The sequence below is a fragment of the Propithecus coquereli genome, unplaced genomic scaffold (genome assembly GCF_000956105.1).
Source record: "Propithecus coquereli isolate 6110/MARCELLA unplaced genomic scaffold, Pcoq_1.0 Scaffold66, whole genome shotgun sequence".
Lineage (NCBI taxonomy): Eukaryota > Metazoa > Chordata > Mammalia > Primates > Indriidae > Propithecus > Propithecus coquereli.
In genome coordinates this window covers 9,697,066-9,713,513 of record NW_012152618.1, presented here as the reverse complement: position 1 = coordinate 9,713,513, position 16,448 = coordinate 9,697,066, and the positions used below count along the sequence as shown (strand labels likewise).

Here is a 16,448-nt window from a genome sequence, read left to right as displayed (position 1 = left end):
ACTCGAAGCCACGTTCCTTTCCCGGTATTCCCCAGGAGGACGGTCCGGGCGGTTTCGCTGCCTGGTCGCGGGGCACGCCGGGAGTTGTAGTCCTGGCCGGCACAGCTTTGCAAAGTCTCCGGAAGTGGAGGCGTGAAAGGCCGGGCTGAGCCGGCTCGGGGTAGCGGGACTCCAGACACTGGGGCGCCTCTCGGGGGCCGGTCATGAACGGGCCGGCGGACGGCGAAGTGGACTACAAAAAGAAATACCGGAATCTGAAGCGAAAGCTCAAGTTCCTGATCTACGTGAGTGCTGGTGGTGTGGGAAGGTTGTGGGGCATGAGGCCTGGCGCTGATAGGACCTCAGTTTACCCATGTGTAAACGGGGTGGGGCGAATTGGCCTGAGTTTCGGAGCCCTTTTCGGATGGCCGTTGGCGCAGCGCCTACCTTGCCCTTGATACAGGAACACGAGTGCTTCCAGGAGGAACTGAGGAAGGCGCAGAGAAAATTGCTGAAGGTGTCCCGGGACAAGAGGTGAGGCACGTTGCGGGGGGGCGGGGGCGGGGGGGGCACGGGGCGATGCGGCTCCTGGGGATCTGCCTTCGGGCCCCATCCTGGAATGGGGCCACAAATGCATGGGCTCCTTTCGAGGATCCAGTGAGCTATCCAGAAGGGACAGGGACCCAGGAGAACATTGCTGAGATGGGAACAAACACTCTCGTTCTCCTCACCTCTTCCCTCAGTTTCCTCCTAGACCGACTTCTGCAGTACGAGAACGTGGATGAAGACTCTTCTGGTGAGCAAGGTCATGAAATTTTGGTGGAGGACATGGCTCCTGGCACTTCAGCAAGCTTCCTGGACCTCTCCTTGTAGGCTGTACAAGCTGATGCAGCCTGTAATGGTTCTTAAACCTAGTTGATTGCCTTCCATTCTTCCATTCAAGTATTTATTGAGCAGCTACTGTATTTCAGGCCCTGTGCTTGGCACAGGGGATACAGGAGTAGCACAGGTGGATGAAGCCCTTGGCCTCTTGTAATTTATATTCTAGTTGGGGAGAATAGGTAAATGAAGAAATAAACCAGAATTTTAGGTAGCTGTAAGGACTTGAAGGGAATGAGAACAGGGGTGTGTGGTAGTGATAGGAGTGGAAGAGGAGTTGACAAACTTTGTCTTCAAAGGGCCAGATAATATTTTAGAGTTTGTGAAACATGTAGTTTTTGAAGCAACTACTCAGCTCTGCTGTTGTAGTGTGAAAGCAGCCATAGCTGATATGTAAATAAATGAGTATGGCAGTGTTTGATAAAATTTTATTTGCAGATACTGAAATTTGAACTTCGTATTATTGTCACGTGAAATATTATGTTTGTAATTTATTTCAACCACTTAAAAACGTAAAAGCCATTCTTAGCTTGCAGACCACACAAAAGCAGGCAACAAGCAATGTCTGAATAGAGAACTTAGGAAAGACCTTTTGAGGGAGTAATGTTTGAGGCTGGGACCTAGATAAGAAGAAAGGAACCTTGTGAAGGTGTGAGCTAGAACTTCCCAGGCAGAATAATAAATGCAGATGCCCCGAGGTAAGAACAGGCCAGGCTTGAAGAGCAGAGGGATTAAGCATATAGAGCTCGGTTTTTCAAACTTTTCTCTGAGTATTTTTCACAATTAATTGTATAGTTTACATCATGATCAGGTTCCCACATGTGTGTACCTATATATATACACATATACACGCACTTATAAAACAGTATTTAATGAAACATTTTTAAATGAGTTACTGTATCCAATTCATCTTGATACTTTTTAGACTGCTTTTTTCCACTCTTTTTAATGCTGGTTGCAAACCAATAAATTGATTTCATGACCCACTAATGGATTGAAACCCACAGTTTGAAAAGCCCTAAGGTGGGCATTTGTGGGCCTGTTGCTGGTTGGAGCCCTCGTAAGCAGCGTCACATAGGGTCACCTCTCCACAGTATCTTTAAACATTGGTTTAGGGCAAGGATCGGCAAACAGCAGCCAGGCATGTTTTTTTTTTTTTTTTTGAGACAGAGTCTCACTGTGTTGCCCGGGCTAGAGTGCCGTGACGTCATCCTAGCTCACAGCAACCTCAAACTCCTGGGCTTAAGCAATCCTTCTGCCTCAGCCTCCCGAGTAGCTGGGACTACAGGCATGCGCCACCATGCCTGGCTAATTTTTTCTATATATTTTTAGTTGTTCGATTAATTTCTTTCTATTTTTAGTAGAGACGGGGTCTCGCTCTTGCTCAAGCTGGTTTCGAACTCCTGAGCTCAAACAATCCACTCGCCGCAGCCTCCCAGAGTGCTAGGATTACAGGCATGAGCCACCATGCCCGGCCCAGGCATGTTTTTGTAAACAATATTTTGCTGGAACACACAGCACTCATGCATTTCTTATGATAGAAGGATGACAGACAAAGGGAAGTAGGCAGGGGCAATGTGGGTTGTGGCAGAAATATTTGGCTTTTATTCCAGCCTCTCATTTCCTGCCTTACTCTTCCCTAAGGTCTTTCAGCTGACTTCCTATTTGAGGGAAACTTCAAGACAAGAGACATGAGAGAGCCCAGCATGATATGTCTCAGCACAGTGTGAGGACGGCAGTGTCAAGTGAGAGTAGAGGGTTCTAGGAGAGCCCGCAATTAACCAGACCTGAGGGTTTCTGGAAGACTTCTCAAAGGAGGTGGCGTTTAATCTGCTTCTTAAAGGATCTGTCTAAGCAGAGAAATTGGGATCGACTTACGTAACGTGTAGCAGTTGTTTATTAAACGAAAGATGGGCCTTCTAGGCGGCAGTGCGCTGAACTAGGAAATAAATTTCTTTTTTGAGGAAATAGGTTGGTGTGATTTGGAGAGTACAGTCTTTTGGGAAGACCAGAAAGGTAGATTGAGGTCAGATTAGGAAACACTACAAATTTATGCAGGCAGAAGGGATGTGATCGGGAAAGATGTGGCAGTTTTATGTTTTAGGTCGTTGTGGGGTTGGAGTGGACAATGAGTGGCAGGCAGCGGGTGAGAATGCTTAGCAGGTGATTTTGACATAGAGGTGGCATGACCTTGTGGCTGTGGCAATGGAGAGCAGTGGATGAAAGTGAGAGAGATTTGAGGGGTAGATTAACAGGACCTCCTGGCTATGGGGAGTGGAGCAGAGGCAGGAGCTAAGGCAAGTAAGGAGAGAGTGGCATAAAATGGCCAAGGAGACCTGAGTTCAGTCTCAGCCCCACATCTTACTTTCTGAGCCTCAGTGACCTCATGTGGCAAGTGGAAGGGATACCCTTACCTTCCTCTTTAGATGGTTATGAAGACAGGGAGGGGTGGGGAATGCGAAGGAGGCTGTCACGTTGTACCGTAGGAGGTGCTTGGCAAGTGTGTTATGGAAGGGCCAGAGCAGGAAATGGGCTGGGGAAGCTGGGGAAGCTGTGGGCCACCCCAGAACAGAACATGTGCATGTGCCATTGGGAAGTCAGATTCCTTGGAGACCCCCCGCTTCCCCCACTTTTTTTTTTTTTTACCAGAGACAGGGTCTCGCTCTGTCACCCAGGCTGGAGTACAGTGGCATCATCATAGCTCACTGCAGCCTCCAACTCTTAGGCTCAGGTGATCCTCTCACCTCACCTTCCTGAGCAGCTAGGACTACAGGCACATGCCACCACACCTGGCTAATTTTTAAATTTTTTATAGATGGGGGTCTTGCTATGTTGCCCAGGCTAGTTTGGAACTTGGGCTCAAACGATTCTCCCACCTTGGCATCCCAAAGTGCTGGGATTACAGACATGAGCCACCATGGCCAGCTCCCCAGAGCCCTTCTGTAGTGTCGAGGTTATACTCCTCTGAGATATAACCACCAACTCCCACTGACCAGCCCTCCCTCCTGACAGATTCAGATGCCACTGCATCTTCAGATAACAGCGAGACAGAGGGGACACCCAAGTTGTTGGACACACCAGCCCCCAAGAGGTGAGAAGACAGCATTCGTCTCTGGGGGAGGGGAAAGGATGGGGCACCTGGGCCTCCAAGCTGCCTCTGACACCCTCCCCTGTCCTTTCTCCAGGAAGAGAAGCCCTCCACTGGGGAGTGCCCCCTCTCCCTCCAGCCTCTCCCTGCCTCCTTCAACAGGGTTTCCCTTGCAGGCCTCCGGGGCCCCATCCCCATACCTGAGCTCGGTGAGTTGGGGCCAAGGGTGGGAAGTGGTGAATTGAGATGCCTGGGAATAAGGTGGGCATCATTTGGGCCAAAGGGCTAGGCCTCAGGGTGAGGCCAGCCTGATTCTGGGGACAACTGTCTGGGTGTGGCCAGCAAGTGTCCCTTGGAGGGTGTAAGTCGGGAGTGCCCACTTCTGTGTTGTAGGAATGGGGAACAGACATAGCTAAGGAGAGCAGACCCCAGGACACAGTCCTGCTGTCCCCTACCCTTCTGTTCTCGGGAGCCCTGGGAGCCACACTCATCACCATCTCTTTTGTTTTTCCATTCTTCCTTCTGTTTGCATTTCTTCCCTTCTCCTCACCTTGATCCATTCCATCTCCCATCTCCACCCCAACTCCCGCCTGCAGCTGGCTTCCCCCCTCTACCCCCCATTCCCTTCTGACTACCTGGCCCTGCAGCTGCCCGAGCCCAGCCCCCTGAGGCCCAAGCGGGAGAAACGGCCCCGCCTGCCCCGGAAACTCAAGGTACCCTGATTTGGGGACGTTAGGGAGGGGCCAGAACGGCAGGAGGACAGCCACGTGAGGGAGGCTTAAGACAGACTGGGGGCCTGTCCAAGAACTTTGAACCATTGATTTGGGACTGCTGGGGACCCAGCCCGGAGCTAGGCACTGAGGGATGGATCAGAGAAGTCCTGGTTCACAGGCCATTCTGGGGGACTCGGAATGAGGCTCCTTTTCACAGGGGTGAGTGTTCAGTGATGCCAGACAGCCTCAGAGTAGGCATAGAATTGTAGAATCCAGAATCAAGTCAAGACTGCCCCAAGTTAAAAACCGTGTGACCTTGAACAGGTCTCTTTGACCCTCTAGGTCTGGATTGGGCACCTGTAAAGTGAGCAAGCTAGATGGGATCCACGAGTGTTTGTGGCGCACCTACTCTGTACCAGGCATTGTTCTAGGTGCTAGAGATACAGTAGTGAACAAAACGGACAAAAATCCCTGCCCTCACGGGGCTGACCTTCTAGCAAGCTAGGCAGAAAATAAACAAGATAAACAGGCAACAGTGGCGCAGAATGGAGTCAGGTAAAGGGGACAGGGAGCTCGGGGGTGTGGGTGATGTTTACGGTCAACAGTCTGGGGTGTTATTTGATCAGAGACTTAAAGGAAATGAGAGTAGCCATGTGGCAGTCCGGGAAAGGGTTTCAGGAGGGGCCTGCTCGGCTTGTGCAGGAATCTGAAAGGAGGCCTGTGTTGGGAGGAGGGTGAGGGGAGAGTGGGCAGGGGGCCCTGCGGAGTCCAAAGAACCAAGGGGCAGGATGGTGGCGGGCCTCAGAGGTATCGGAAAGCCTCGGGCTTGTGCTGTGGATGAAATGGGCCATTGGAGGTGGTTGAGCAGAGGGGGAGTCTGATCTAATTTACATTTTAACAAAATTGCCGGTGCTGCGGTGTATAGATTAAACCGGGTGCAGGGGTCGGGGCGAGTCAGGAAGGAAGGAGGAGGCTACCACCCTGCGTGAGAAGCTGCGCAAAGGGGGAAAAGTGGCCCAAGGACCCATTTCAAAGAACAAGCTGCAGGAACGCCTGAAAGCCCAAGTGTGGGCTGTGTGAGAGAGGAGGCAAGGACAGCTCCAGGGTTTTTAGCCTGAGCCACTGAAGAAGTGGAGTTGCCTTTTTTCTGAGGTGGATAGAGCTGTGGGAGGAGCAGGTTTTGGAGGGAAGATGAGGTGTTTGGTTATGGACATGCTGAGATGCCATCTGGAAATGCCTGTGGCAACTGGGTACATGAGCCTGGAGTTCACAGGGACGATGTTGGGAAGTAGGCAGCATGGAGGTAGATGCATGCGTCAGGATGGGTGAGAGTGTAGGTGGAGAAGGGGGGCACTGCTCCTGAGCCCCCCGGGGTGGTGAAGAGGGCCATCCGAGGATTCAGACCAGCACAGTGCCCTTCTGCCTCTGCATCAAAGTTGAATAGGGAGCCAGGCAAGGTGGCTCACGCCTGTGATCCCAGCACTCTGGGAAGCCAAGGCGGGAGGATCGCTTGAGGCCAGGAGTTCGAGACCAGTCTGAGCAAGAGCAAGACTTCATCTCTACAAAAAATAGAATAAATTAGCTGGGTGCAGTGGTACACACCTATAATCCCAGCTACTTGGGAGGCTGAGGCAGTAGGATCGCTGGAGCCCAGGAGTTTGAGGTTGCTGTGAGCTAGGATGATACCACAGCACTCTAGCTGGGGAAACAGAGCAAGACCGTGTCTCAACAACAACAAAAAAGTTGAACAGGTGAATAGGGACCAGACTGGACAGCTTTCAAGGCCCTGGAGACAGAAGCAAGATGGGAGGCTGTGTGTGGGGTGTTTAGGAGTATGGGTTCTGGAGTTCAAATCCCAGCTCTTCCATTTACTCCTTGTTACTTAAGCTCTGGAGCCTGAAACAAGCCTTGAGCTTGTTCTTTGGAGCCTGAAAAATGGGGGTGATGATGCTGGCTCCTGCTCTTCTTAGCAGGGTTTTGCTTTTGGCCTGGAGGGTAGAGTGGTGGAGAAGGCAGGGGTGCACGCAGCCGGTGCAAGCGGTGGGGGCGTGGCACTGTGTCAGCAGGGGCCTGTTGGGACTTTCTGGCTGGCGCTGGGCCCTGCAGTGGAAGGGAACTAAGTTCTGGATGTACAGGGGAGAAGTGTGGGCTGGGAGGGGGCCCCAGTTAGTGACTGTGCAATGTCGGGTGGGGGACAGGATAAATCAGGGAAGATTTCAAAGAAGAGAACATTTGGGCCCCGGGGAGTGAGATTTGGATATTCCAGGCTGAGGCCATCATGGGAAGGGAGACAGGGACACAGGGAAAGTATTGTTCGGGCTGGAGCTGGAGCGCTCAGGGAGAACAACATTGGGATGAGAATTAGGGTGGGGTGGGGTTACAGAGGCCTGCACTCCCAGAATCAGGAGTCTGCCTGCCACCAAGGAGGGAGTGGGAGTCCCTGAAGTTATGGGGAACTTGGTGTGATGGGAGGTGGCAAGTCTGAACAGAGCTGGGGCAGCTGTGAGGACTGAAGAGGTCGCTTAAGGCTTGGGCCTGAGTCAGACTTGGAGTTGGAATCCCAGCTCTTCCACCTACTCGCTGTGACCTTGGGCATGTCATTTAACTCTTTGAGCCTCAGCTTTCTTGTCTGTTCAGTGGGGTCACTGTGAGGAGAACATGAGTTAAGGGGTGGAAAACACTGAGCCCGGAGCCTGGCCCCAGTGAGCCCCAGGTAAACATTAGCTGCCGTGGATCATGCCGAGGGGGCTGCTGAGTAAACCTAGGCAAGGGCAGGACATGGGCATAGGGTCAGGATGGAGAGGTGGAGCCAGAGGAGGGGACGGTCCTCAGGCAGCTGTCCTTTTTGGCTGTGCATGTTCATCTGCTCCTGTGTGTAGACATGGGTGCCTGGGACTGGGTGCAGGGGTGCTGTTCAGAGTTGGGCCCCGTGATGGTCACCAGTCCTGCTAGGGCCCTGCACCTGAGGCCTGACTCGTGCTGGCTCCCCACGCCACCCCAGGGCCAGACTGGATGCTGCCCAGTGGGACCCCCATGGGCCTGCTCCTTCAGGCCTCTGTTTCCAAATCTCAGTGTCCTCTGGCATTTGACCTCTCCTCCCCCCCGTTGTGCCCTAAAGGTTGAAAATCATTAACGGAAATCACCTGGCACATAGTAGATGCTCGGCTTGTACCCACAGGCAAAGCATGGGGGCTGTCGCAGCCCAGAGCTCTCCATGGGGAGGATTTGGCAGGGTGGGGCTGGAGGGTTGGGCAGAAGAGAGGCCACTTCCCGGTCTCAGAGGACAAAGCAGAACTTTTTCCAACTAGAGAAGGATGCCCCACGTGGAGGGGCCAGCCTGTTGGCAGGCATGTTGCACTGCCTGTCCTGAGGGCAGCGAGGAGCCTGAGGGCCCTGGAGTGGAAGAATGACATGCTCAGGTTTGTGTTGTAGAGAGATCACTCTGGCTGCAGTGTGGAGGAGGAGCTGGATCGGGGAGAGGCTGAAGGCAGGGAGTCCAGTTAGGAGGCTGGTCCCATAGCACAGGTGAGCCGAGAGGAGGGCCTGGTCTAGGCCAATGGCTGCGGGGATCCCAAGGTGGGGCCCCGACCAACATACAACAGAAGTTCCTGGGGGGCGAAGAAGCTGCCCAGGCTCCTGGCTGGGGCGGCCTGCGATACCCTCCACCGAACCAGTGAGTCCTGCGCAGGAGGAGGGAGAAGCAGCCAGTGGTGGCAAGCGGTATACGAGGTGCCCAGAGGCAGGCAGGCAGGCACTCCAGGCTGACTCTGGTGTTAACTGCTGTTACAGTGACAGCCAAGGTGCCTCCCTGGAGAGGGCAGGGCCCAGCTTTTCCCTCCGGTTTCCTGTGAGACCCCCACCCCTCATCGTGCCTCCATCACCACCCTTCACCCCCGGGCACTTGCTGGTTTGAGACTCTGAAGGAGCTGAAGTGGGTTAGGGCTCTGATTCAGCACTGGCTGGCGGGGCTGTGCCCACACCCCCTTCCCATCCCCCAGAGCTGCCCTGGGGGATCAGTGCCCAGCCTCCTGGAGGTCCCAGTACCTCCCTGACAAGCCCTCCCTGTGTTTCTTCCCCTGCTACAGATGGCGGTGGGACCCCCCGACTGTCCTGTGGGAGGGCCGCTGACCTTCCCTGGCCGGGGTTCTGGGGCTGGGGTTGGGGCAGCCCTGACTCCCCTCCCACCCGCCAAGATGCACCCCCCCACGATCCTGAGCACCGTCCCTCGGCAGATGTTCAGCGATGCAGGCAGCGGGGATGATGCCCTGGACGGGGACGATGACCTGGTAATCGACATCCCGGAGTGACCACCCGCTGCTGTGTGCCACGCCCCTGCCCGGCGCCCCTCCCCGTGCCAGCACACGCAAGCCCCCAGCTTCCTCAGAGATGTTTATTGGTGCCCAGTTGCCATGCTTTGGCCACTGACACAATCAGAAAAGGCGTAAACATGCACGAATGTCCTCCAGGAGGGTGGCAGGGGCCCTGCCTTCACATCCCGGCCCCATCTAGGGGACACTATTTAGATGAGTGGCCGGGAGCATCTGCCACCTCTTGAGGAGGCAGAGATTCCACAGTGGCCACCCCTTTAAAAGGGCAGCTGTACAGGGCTAGGTTTTTGTTGTTGTTTTTTGTTTTTTTTTTTAATGAAGATTCTGTATTAAAGAAGTGGCTCTGGGTTGTTTTTTTTTTTTTGTCCTTTTCTGTTTTGGAAACATCCTCCTCTGAACCTCCCCTAATCCGACCTCCTCCCTGTGGGGGGAGGGGACGGGCAGCGTGGAGAGGCAGGAGAGAGGAGCAGCGGAGGCTTGGGGAGGCTTGGGGCGGGGCTCTGACAGCACCCCCGCAGGTGTGCAGAGGATGGGTGGTTTGCATATTTGCAGGTAATAGCTAGTCAGGCAGGACGAAGTTTGCATATATGAATATAGATCTCCACAATCCCTCACAAGAAGACAGACCCACAGTCACGGAGACTCTCACAAAAATAAGACAGGTAGTGCGGGGCAGGGGCATCCCACCCCATGTAAACGTGCAACACACTCGTGCAAAGGTTGGGTACTGGACCCAGCCAGAAGGGTCGCTGGGCAGCTGTGGTCCACTCAGGCCGAAGGCAGAGCCCCAGCTGCTGGGGGCAGCTGGCTGGTCAGGGTGTGCCAGCGCTCCAGGGCTGCATCTGGCTGCTGCAGACAGTCGCTCCAGTGCTTTCGGGCCTCGCCACGGGCTCCTGGCCCCAGGGACACACCACCTGGGGGTCAGGCAGAGTCAGGACCCCTCTTCCTGCCAGTTGCCCTCCCCCAGCACCACGTAGCCAGGCTCCTCCCTCACCGATGAAGTCATTGGATTTGCCAATGTCATAGTCCCAGACTGTGACTTCCAGAGTCTTGGTGGCCAGAGTGGGGAGCTCCATCTCGTAGAAGAACTCCTGGGGAACAAGGCAAGCTACACCTTCCACGAAGCCCTCTCCCCTGCCTCCCCTAGCCCACCTGTATTTCTGGTCCCTGCCCTGCCCACCTCGTTAAATTCTGGGTTTAGGGTCTTCTTCTTCACACATGTCTTATGCTTGGATTTCTTATCCACATCCGGTCTTAGGTACCTAGGGGTGGAGGGAGAGGAGTCATGTGGTTAAGGATAGGACAGGCCCCAAAGGAACACGGGGCAGGGGCCAGGCTCCCTGGGGAGGGCAGAGCAGGCCTAGGGTGAAGGCTCACGTCTTAACGTAGGGGTCGGAGTAGCCATTGACATCCATGGCAGCCAGGTGGGCACAGCGAACGATGCCCACCAGCAGCCCCCGGCGCCGAGAGCTGTAGCTGAGGCTGAGCAGGATGCGGCCACGCTCTTCCAGCAGCCCAGGCCCCTGCTCCGCCTGCTCTAGCTGCAGCGGACAGATGCAGGGGGTCAGCCTGGGTCCTCCACCACCTCCCACCCAGATATGGTCTCTGTGAGGTGCCTCACCTCCTTCAGGTAACAAGAAATGCCCCTCAGTGCCGCTGACATGGAAGAAGGTGAAGCCAGCTGAGGGGGCAAAGAGAAGGTTCTGGAAACCTGGCCTCCCCAGGGCCCCTCCCCCTGGAGTCCCTGCAGCCCCCACACAGACCGGGACCTGATGCTCAAGGCAGATGTTAAAATGCTTCTTCTGTGAAGGCTTGAGGCGGCGGAGGGGCACTCGGATCTCCCCGATAAACTCATTGTGGCTCAGCTTGTCCTCGTCACAGACAGTGATCCTGGCGGGGAACTGCAGGGTCAGGGCCTCCTGGGGTCCTGAGCCCTGCTCCAATGTGGGAGAAAGATCCTCAGGCCCACCCGAGTTTTGCCCTAATACTCCCCACCTCGTCTGGAAAACAGGCTGGAACCTGAGACGGACGATTGGATTTGCCTGTTCCTCTGCCCCCCTTTCCAGCTGCCCAGGCTGTCCTTGGTCCATCAGGACCTACTCAGCCACTCCCAGGAGCCCTCACAAGTCATGGGGCCCACCCCACTCATTGCCTCCTCTCAGCGTCTGGGGCAGGGTCCGACTGAACACCACACGGTGGGTGTCGGTGGATACGGCCACAGATGCAGGCTGTAAGAGCTAGAAGGGCCTTGAAGAGCCTTGGGCAGCCAGATGGGAACCCCAGCTCTCCTCAGGCCCTCCTGTCCTGGCTCCTCTTGGAGCCAGCCTGCAGGGACACATGAGCCCAGCGATTAAAAAATGATTGCTTTGGCTGGGCGCAGTGGCTCACGCCTGTAATCCTAGCACTCTGGGAGGCCAAAGCAGGAGGATCCCTTGAGCTCAGGAGCTCGAGACCAGCCTGAGCAAGAGCAAAACCCTGTCTCTAATAAAAACGGAAAAATTAGCTGGGCACGGTGGCACATGTGCCTGTAGTCCAAGCTACCCAGGAGGCTGAGCAGGAGTTGGAGATTGCAGTGATCTATCATGATGCCACTGCACTCTCCCCGGGCGACAGAGCAAGACTGTCTCAAAAAAAGATTGCTTTGACTTCTGCCCATCCCCTTGTGCGGCCTCTGTGCTGCGTCTACTGTGACCTGCTGCTGTGCTGGGCAGCTGTGGCATGGAGGGTGTTCAAAGCCCAGCCCTGCCACTTTTAAGCCACCCGTGTGATCTTGGGCAAGTCAATCTCCCTAAACCTCAACTGCTATCTGTAAAAGGGAGATAATCAAGTGAAAGAAAATTTTACATTAATGCTTAGCCCAGGACTGGCCACTAGTGAGCACTGTCATTTTAGGACCCATTCCTTTACCTCTGGAACATGGGGCCAGCCTTTCTGGTGCTGTCTCCAGCCTCCCCCAGCCTACCTACGCACCCAGCACCAAGGTGAGCTCTAAAGCAGCTCTGATCATGCCCCTTCCCTGATGCAAACCCCTTCTGTGGCTCCCTATTGCCCAACAACAAAGAAGGAGGTCTCTTCCAGCCCGGGCTTTGCTGCCCTCCACTGCCCTTGAGAGAACACTCTTCCCAAGTCTCCATCTCCTGGGATGATGGAGTGAGTTCCCTGTCCCTGAAGACTTCACTCCCTAGAGATTTTAGGGGAACTCAGGGAACAGAAGGGGCAGACCTAAGCTGCATAGGTCTGACTTCAGCCAGGGCTCTGAGAAAGAGTCTCAGTGACCAGGGATTGTTTTCAGGAGGAGGCAGAGCTTGGACGGGGGCTCACATGAGTGGATTTAGGCTGGCAGAGAGGAAACAGAGGGTGCTTTCCAGGTGGAAGAAACACAACAGGCAAAGTTCCAGTTATGAAAGCAGCCAGTCGGAAGAAGGTGGTCCTCCTCAAGGAGCAGCAGGAGAAGCTTTGGGGGCAGCAATGCCAGGGAAATACTTTGGCCTGCTGCTGGAGGGGTTGGGGAGCCACTGATTATTCTTGAGCTTCAGAGAGGTAGGGTCTTAATGGGACATAGAGAGATCAATCAGCCAAAGAAGGTTACGATGACACCTTCATGCAGCACCCCTGGCTGGGGCAGGAGGTGTGAGCTGTCCCAGAGGAGGTGCTAGGCTGCAGTCCTTGGTATCGGGGAGGATGAGCCCTCACCTGAGCACCTTGTGGGTGATGTCATCATCCGTGATTCCACTATACATCAGGTCTTCATTCCACACGGGATTCAGCGTGTTCCTCTGAGTCTTCGTTTTTAGCTTATTGGCCTGGGGTGTGGGGACGAAGCATTCTGAACACATGTCCCCTGACCCACAAAGGCTGAAGGCAGAGGCTGGGGAAATCTAGGACAGACCCCCCGAGCTGGGCCAGGCTGGGGAGAGAGGAGGCTGTTACCTTGCAGGCTCCAGGCAGCAGGTGCAGCTTGACATAGGGGTCTGCAAGGCCATTGAAGTCCATGGGCTTGAGACCCTGGAGAGGAGGGTGGGGAAGAGGGCTGTGGGTTCCCATTCTCCCTCCCTCCCTCCACAGAGCCGGCCCCTGAGCTGTGCGGAGCCCAGAAGGAGGGTGCTGGGGGGGGAGGAAAGGAGCAGGTGTTTGGCCTGGGGAAGGGAGGGAAGGATGGAAAGCCACCACCCCTCCTGGGCTGGGAGGCAAACAGGGCCAGGGCTTGGGAGGCTGGGAGCGCCCACCTTGGCCCTGAGGATGCTACAGTGCAGCGTGCAGGAGGCCTGGTCGTAGAGAAGGTCAAACTCCAGCGTGCCCAGGGCAGCTGGGGAGAGGGGAAAAGTAGCATGAGTCAGTGTGGGAAGGCAGGTGTGTATGAGACCGGCGGGAGGCACCGGATGTGTGTCTCCATCTCCATCAGCCCGAGAGTGTGTGTGCAAGAGGCTGAGTGGGCATGTGCATGTGTGCGTGTCTGGGTCCGTGCCTTGGCCACAACTGGGGTTGTGTGGGTGGTGGAGTGTCTCAGCAGAAATATTGAACGTTGAGCCTTGCTGAAGCTGTAATCTCCACACTGACTGCAGCTGTGACAGCAGTCCCCGCTGCCCCCCCACAACGCACACCCAGCAGAGCTTGTCCCCTCCCCACAAGCCTGGAGGCCCCTTCACACCCCCCAGACTCACTGGTATCATCCGAGTCATAGCTGTCCACTTCAGCTCCGTCCTCAGGCGTGGTGGCCCCAAGGAGGGCTGCAGGAGGGGCCAGAGCCAGGGGGGCCAGACGAGCAGGGGCCTCCCCGCAGCCGCCTCCACCCCCTTCGGGTCCTGGTCCCCGACGGGGGAAGTAGTCAGAGATCTGGCGGATGGGCCGGATGGGCCCGGGGCACACATTGATGGCCATGTGCTCCTGGATGCTGATGGTCATGCGGTCGCCCCTGCGGCCCCTCATGCAGCACCCCTGGCTGGGGGAGGGGGTGTGAGCGAGCCTGAGCCAGGGCTGACTCCTCGTACCTACCATTGGTGGCTGAGGGCCCAGCAGCAACCTCCTCGGTCTGTGGGGCCCTCACTGGTCTCCCTTCCTAGGTGTCGAGGGACAGAGTGGCCTGTGCCAGTGGTGCAGGCTGGAGGCCTGGCCCTCCAGACCCCAGGCCTTGCTCCACAGGGGCAGGGCTGCCAGCCCACTCCCCGAAGACAGCCCCCCTTGCCCACCTACCTCTAGGTTGTCCCTCTGTCATCTTCTTCCTCTCATCCTGGGCTCCCATCTGCCCCTGAGCCTTGCCTATTCCCAACATCCCCATAGGTCCCCGCCTGTCTCTCTGAGGCTCCTTCCATCCTTTGCACCAGCCGCTGGTCTAGTCAGGTTATCAACCACCCCTCTAGGCTTCCACTTCCCACTGTCCCTTCATTCAAGCCCAGGCTCTGTCTGCCTGCGGGGTTCCCCGCCCCCTCTGCGCAGCCCCAGGTGGAGACCCCTGCCTCAGATGCCTCCTCCCGAGCTTGTCTCCCCAAGGGCGCCAGAAATCGCAGCGGCAGGAGAGCGAAACACCCCCGGAACCCAGCAGACTAAGACGCTCCCCCTCACCCTCACGCCCCCAGCCGGCCCAGCCCCCTGCACCTGTCTCTGCCTCCAACAGGTGCCCAGGCACGGGGTGGGGGACGGCGGGTGCAGGCTGGGCGGTGGCGGCCGGCGATTCCCAGGGCGGCCAGCGAGAAGAGCCCGAGTCCGGCTGTGCGAGCGAGAGCAGGGAGCGCAGAGAAAGTGCGGGGAGGAGGGGGTGAGAGAGGTGGCGGCGCGTATGCAGCCGGCGCAGGCGGCAGGGGGCGGGGAGGGGCGGCCGGGGTGGGGAGGGGGCGGGACTCTCCGGCTCACACCCGGCGCCCGCCCGGGCACGCTCGGGAGCACACGAGTGCCCGCGCGCGCACGCACACACACGCGTGTGCACACGTTGCCCGGGCACTCCGCGCGCACACGCCTGTGCCCACGTGTGCACGCTCACCCACATGCACAAACCCAGACACGCGCTGGCACACTCACCGGAGAACTTCGCATACACACACTCGCAAACACGCGGGCTCCCTGCGCCACCCACGGCGAGAATTGCCGGGTGTTCCCCAGGTCCTCCCGGGAGACCCAGGCCCGCGCCGCCCCCGCGGAGCCCTGGCACCTCGCTGCTTCCCCTCCTCCCTGCTTCTCCCTTGGGTCTCCCGGGCGGACCACCCGCCTAGTTGCCATGGCGACGCCAGCTAGCCACCCACCTCAACCCCACACCTCCTCACGCCCCTCCCCCGCAGAGAGCGCGGGGCGTCCGCCCGTCCCCTCCCCATATCAGCAGGGGCGGGGCTTAGAGATCCGCGGCAACCTAGGGGCGGCGGGCCCGGGGGTCTGATGCACTTGCCGTCGCTGGCCTGGGACCTCGGGGTCTCCGAGCGGCGCGCGGCTGGAGAGCCTCACCGTCCGAGGGAGGAGACAGGCCTGAGGCTGTGGCTTCCTCCACGCCTCCTCCCTTTGGCTGTTCAGGCGTCTCTACCTGTTACCCAAACCAGTCCCCTGGGGCCGGTGTCTCAGGGATGTCATCTCCTTTGGGGATCCACCCTCCCTCATCCCACCCCCTGCCATCTCCAGTTCTGTCCTGCAGGTGCGGAGGGGACGTCGGGGCTTGGCTCTGAATGCCCAGATCCCTGTGGTCGTCCTCTGCGTCTGCCACTTCTCACCCAAACCCTGCCACCCCCACGCCGCCTCCCTGCTCCGCCCTGCCCCACGCCCGCCACCGGCCTGTCAGTCGGGCCCCCCTATCCTTTGGCCTTCACTCTCTTTTGCCCCAAACTTACCATCGCTGAAAGATAAAGGACCTCATCACCCCGCTGCCCACTGCCAGCTCGCATCAGAGTTACCTGCAGTTCCCAGAACAGCAGTTCCTTGATTTCTCAGCCGCTGGACCTTTGCTCACAGTCGCTCCTCTACCTGGGAGACCTTCCTGCCCTTCCTTCAGGAGTCATCCTGAGTCACCTCTTCCTGGGGGCCTTCCTGGAGCCTCCTCCTCTGCCCCTCAGCGTCCAGCGCTAGCTGGGACTCAGTTCCGCCGGCACTGTTTTGTCTGTGCCTCCCCCACCAAGCCAGAGAGTTCCACAGCGAGCAGAGGCTGATTCATCTCCGAGTCCCTAGTGCCCCAAACCGGGCCTGGCACTATGTCGCATCCCTAAATATTGTTCTTTCAAAGAGAGAAATGTGATTATGCAACAATGTAAATACACCTAACACTAACTGTACACTTAAAAATGGTTAAAGATGGTAAATTTTGTTATGTGTATTTTACCACAATTTTTTAAAAAGTAAGGGAAATGGGGCTGGGTGCAGAGGCTGAGGTGGGCTTGAGTGTTTGAGGTCAGCCTGGGCAACATAGCAAGATGCTGTCTCTTGAAAAAAAAGAAAAGCAAGAGAAATGTAAAGTCAAACTATACTGAGATACCATTTGTCACTCGTCAA

At 56.7% G+C, this 16,448-nt stretch overlaps 2 protein-coding genes across 4 annotated transcripts; one reads left to right on the top strand and one right to left on the bottom strand.

The window, feature by feature from the left end:
* Nucleotides 1-100: 100 nt before the first annotated feature.
* On the top strand, nucleotides 101-9,334 carry INO80E (INO80 complex subunit E). 2 transcript variants are annotated; one of them, XM_012660289.1, is made up of 7 exons: nucleotides 101-284; nucleotides 443-513; nucleotides 723-775; nucleotides 3,871-3,949; nucleotides 4,044-4,155; nucleotides 4,543-4,659; nucleotides 8,745-9,334. In XM_012660289.1, exons 1-7 carry the CDS (start codon nucleotides 204-206, stop codon nucleotides 8,964-8,966), a joined length of 735 nt encoding a protein of 244 aa, XP_012515743.1. In that variant the 5' UTR covers nucleotides 101-203; the 3' UTR covers nucleotides 8,967-9,334. The 2 variants fall into 2 exon arrangements, with proteins under 2 accessions (XP_012515743.1, XP_012515744.1); XM_012660290.1 differs by lacking the exon at nucleotides 8,745-9,334 and adding an exon at nucleotides 8,092-8,200 and having other exon boundaries at nucleotides 107-284.
* DOC2A (double C2-like domains, alpha) lies at nucleotides 9,036-16,024 on the bottom strand. 2 transcript variants are annotated; one of them, XM_012660287.1, is made up of 11 exons: nucleotides 15,927-16,024; nucleotides 13,649-13,926; nucleotides 13,214-13,293; nucleotides 12,918-12,992; nucleotides 12,681-12,790; nucleotides 10,751-10,877; nucleotides 10,609-10,668; nucleotides 10,365-10,528; nucleotides 10,168-10,249; nucleotides 9,982-10,078; nucleotides 9,036-9,901 (listed from the first exon to the last, which is right to left on the bottom strand). In XM_012660287.1, exons 1-11 carry the CDS (start codon nucleotides 15,959-15,961, stop codon nucleotides 9,756-9,758), a joined length of 1,254 nt encoding a protein of 417 aa, XP_012515741.1. In that variant the 5' UTR covers nucleotides 15,962-16,024; the 3' UTR covers nucleotides 9,036-9,755. The 2 variants fall into 2 exon arrangements, with proteins under 2 accessions (XP_012515741.1, XP_012515742.1); XM_012660288.1 differs by lacking the exon at nucleotides 15,927-16,024 and adding an exon at nucleotides 14,580-14,774 and having other exon boundaries at nucleotides 13,649-13,922.
* Between the last annotated feature and the right edge of the window lie 424 nt (nucleotides 16,025-16,448).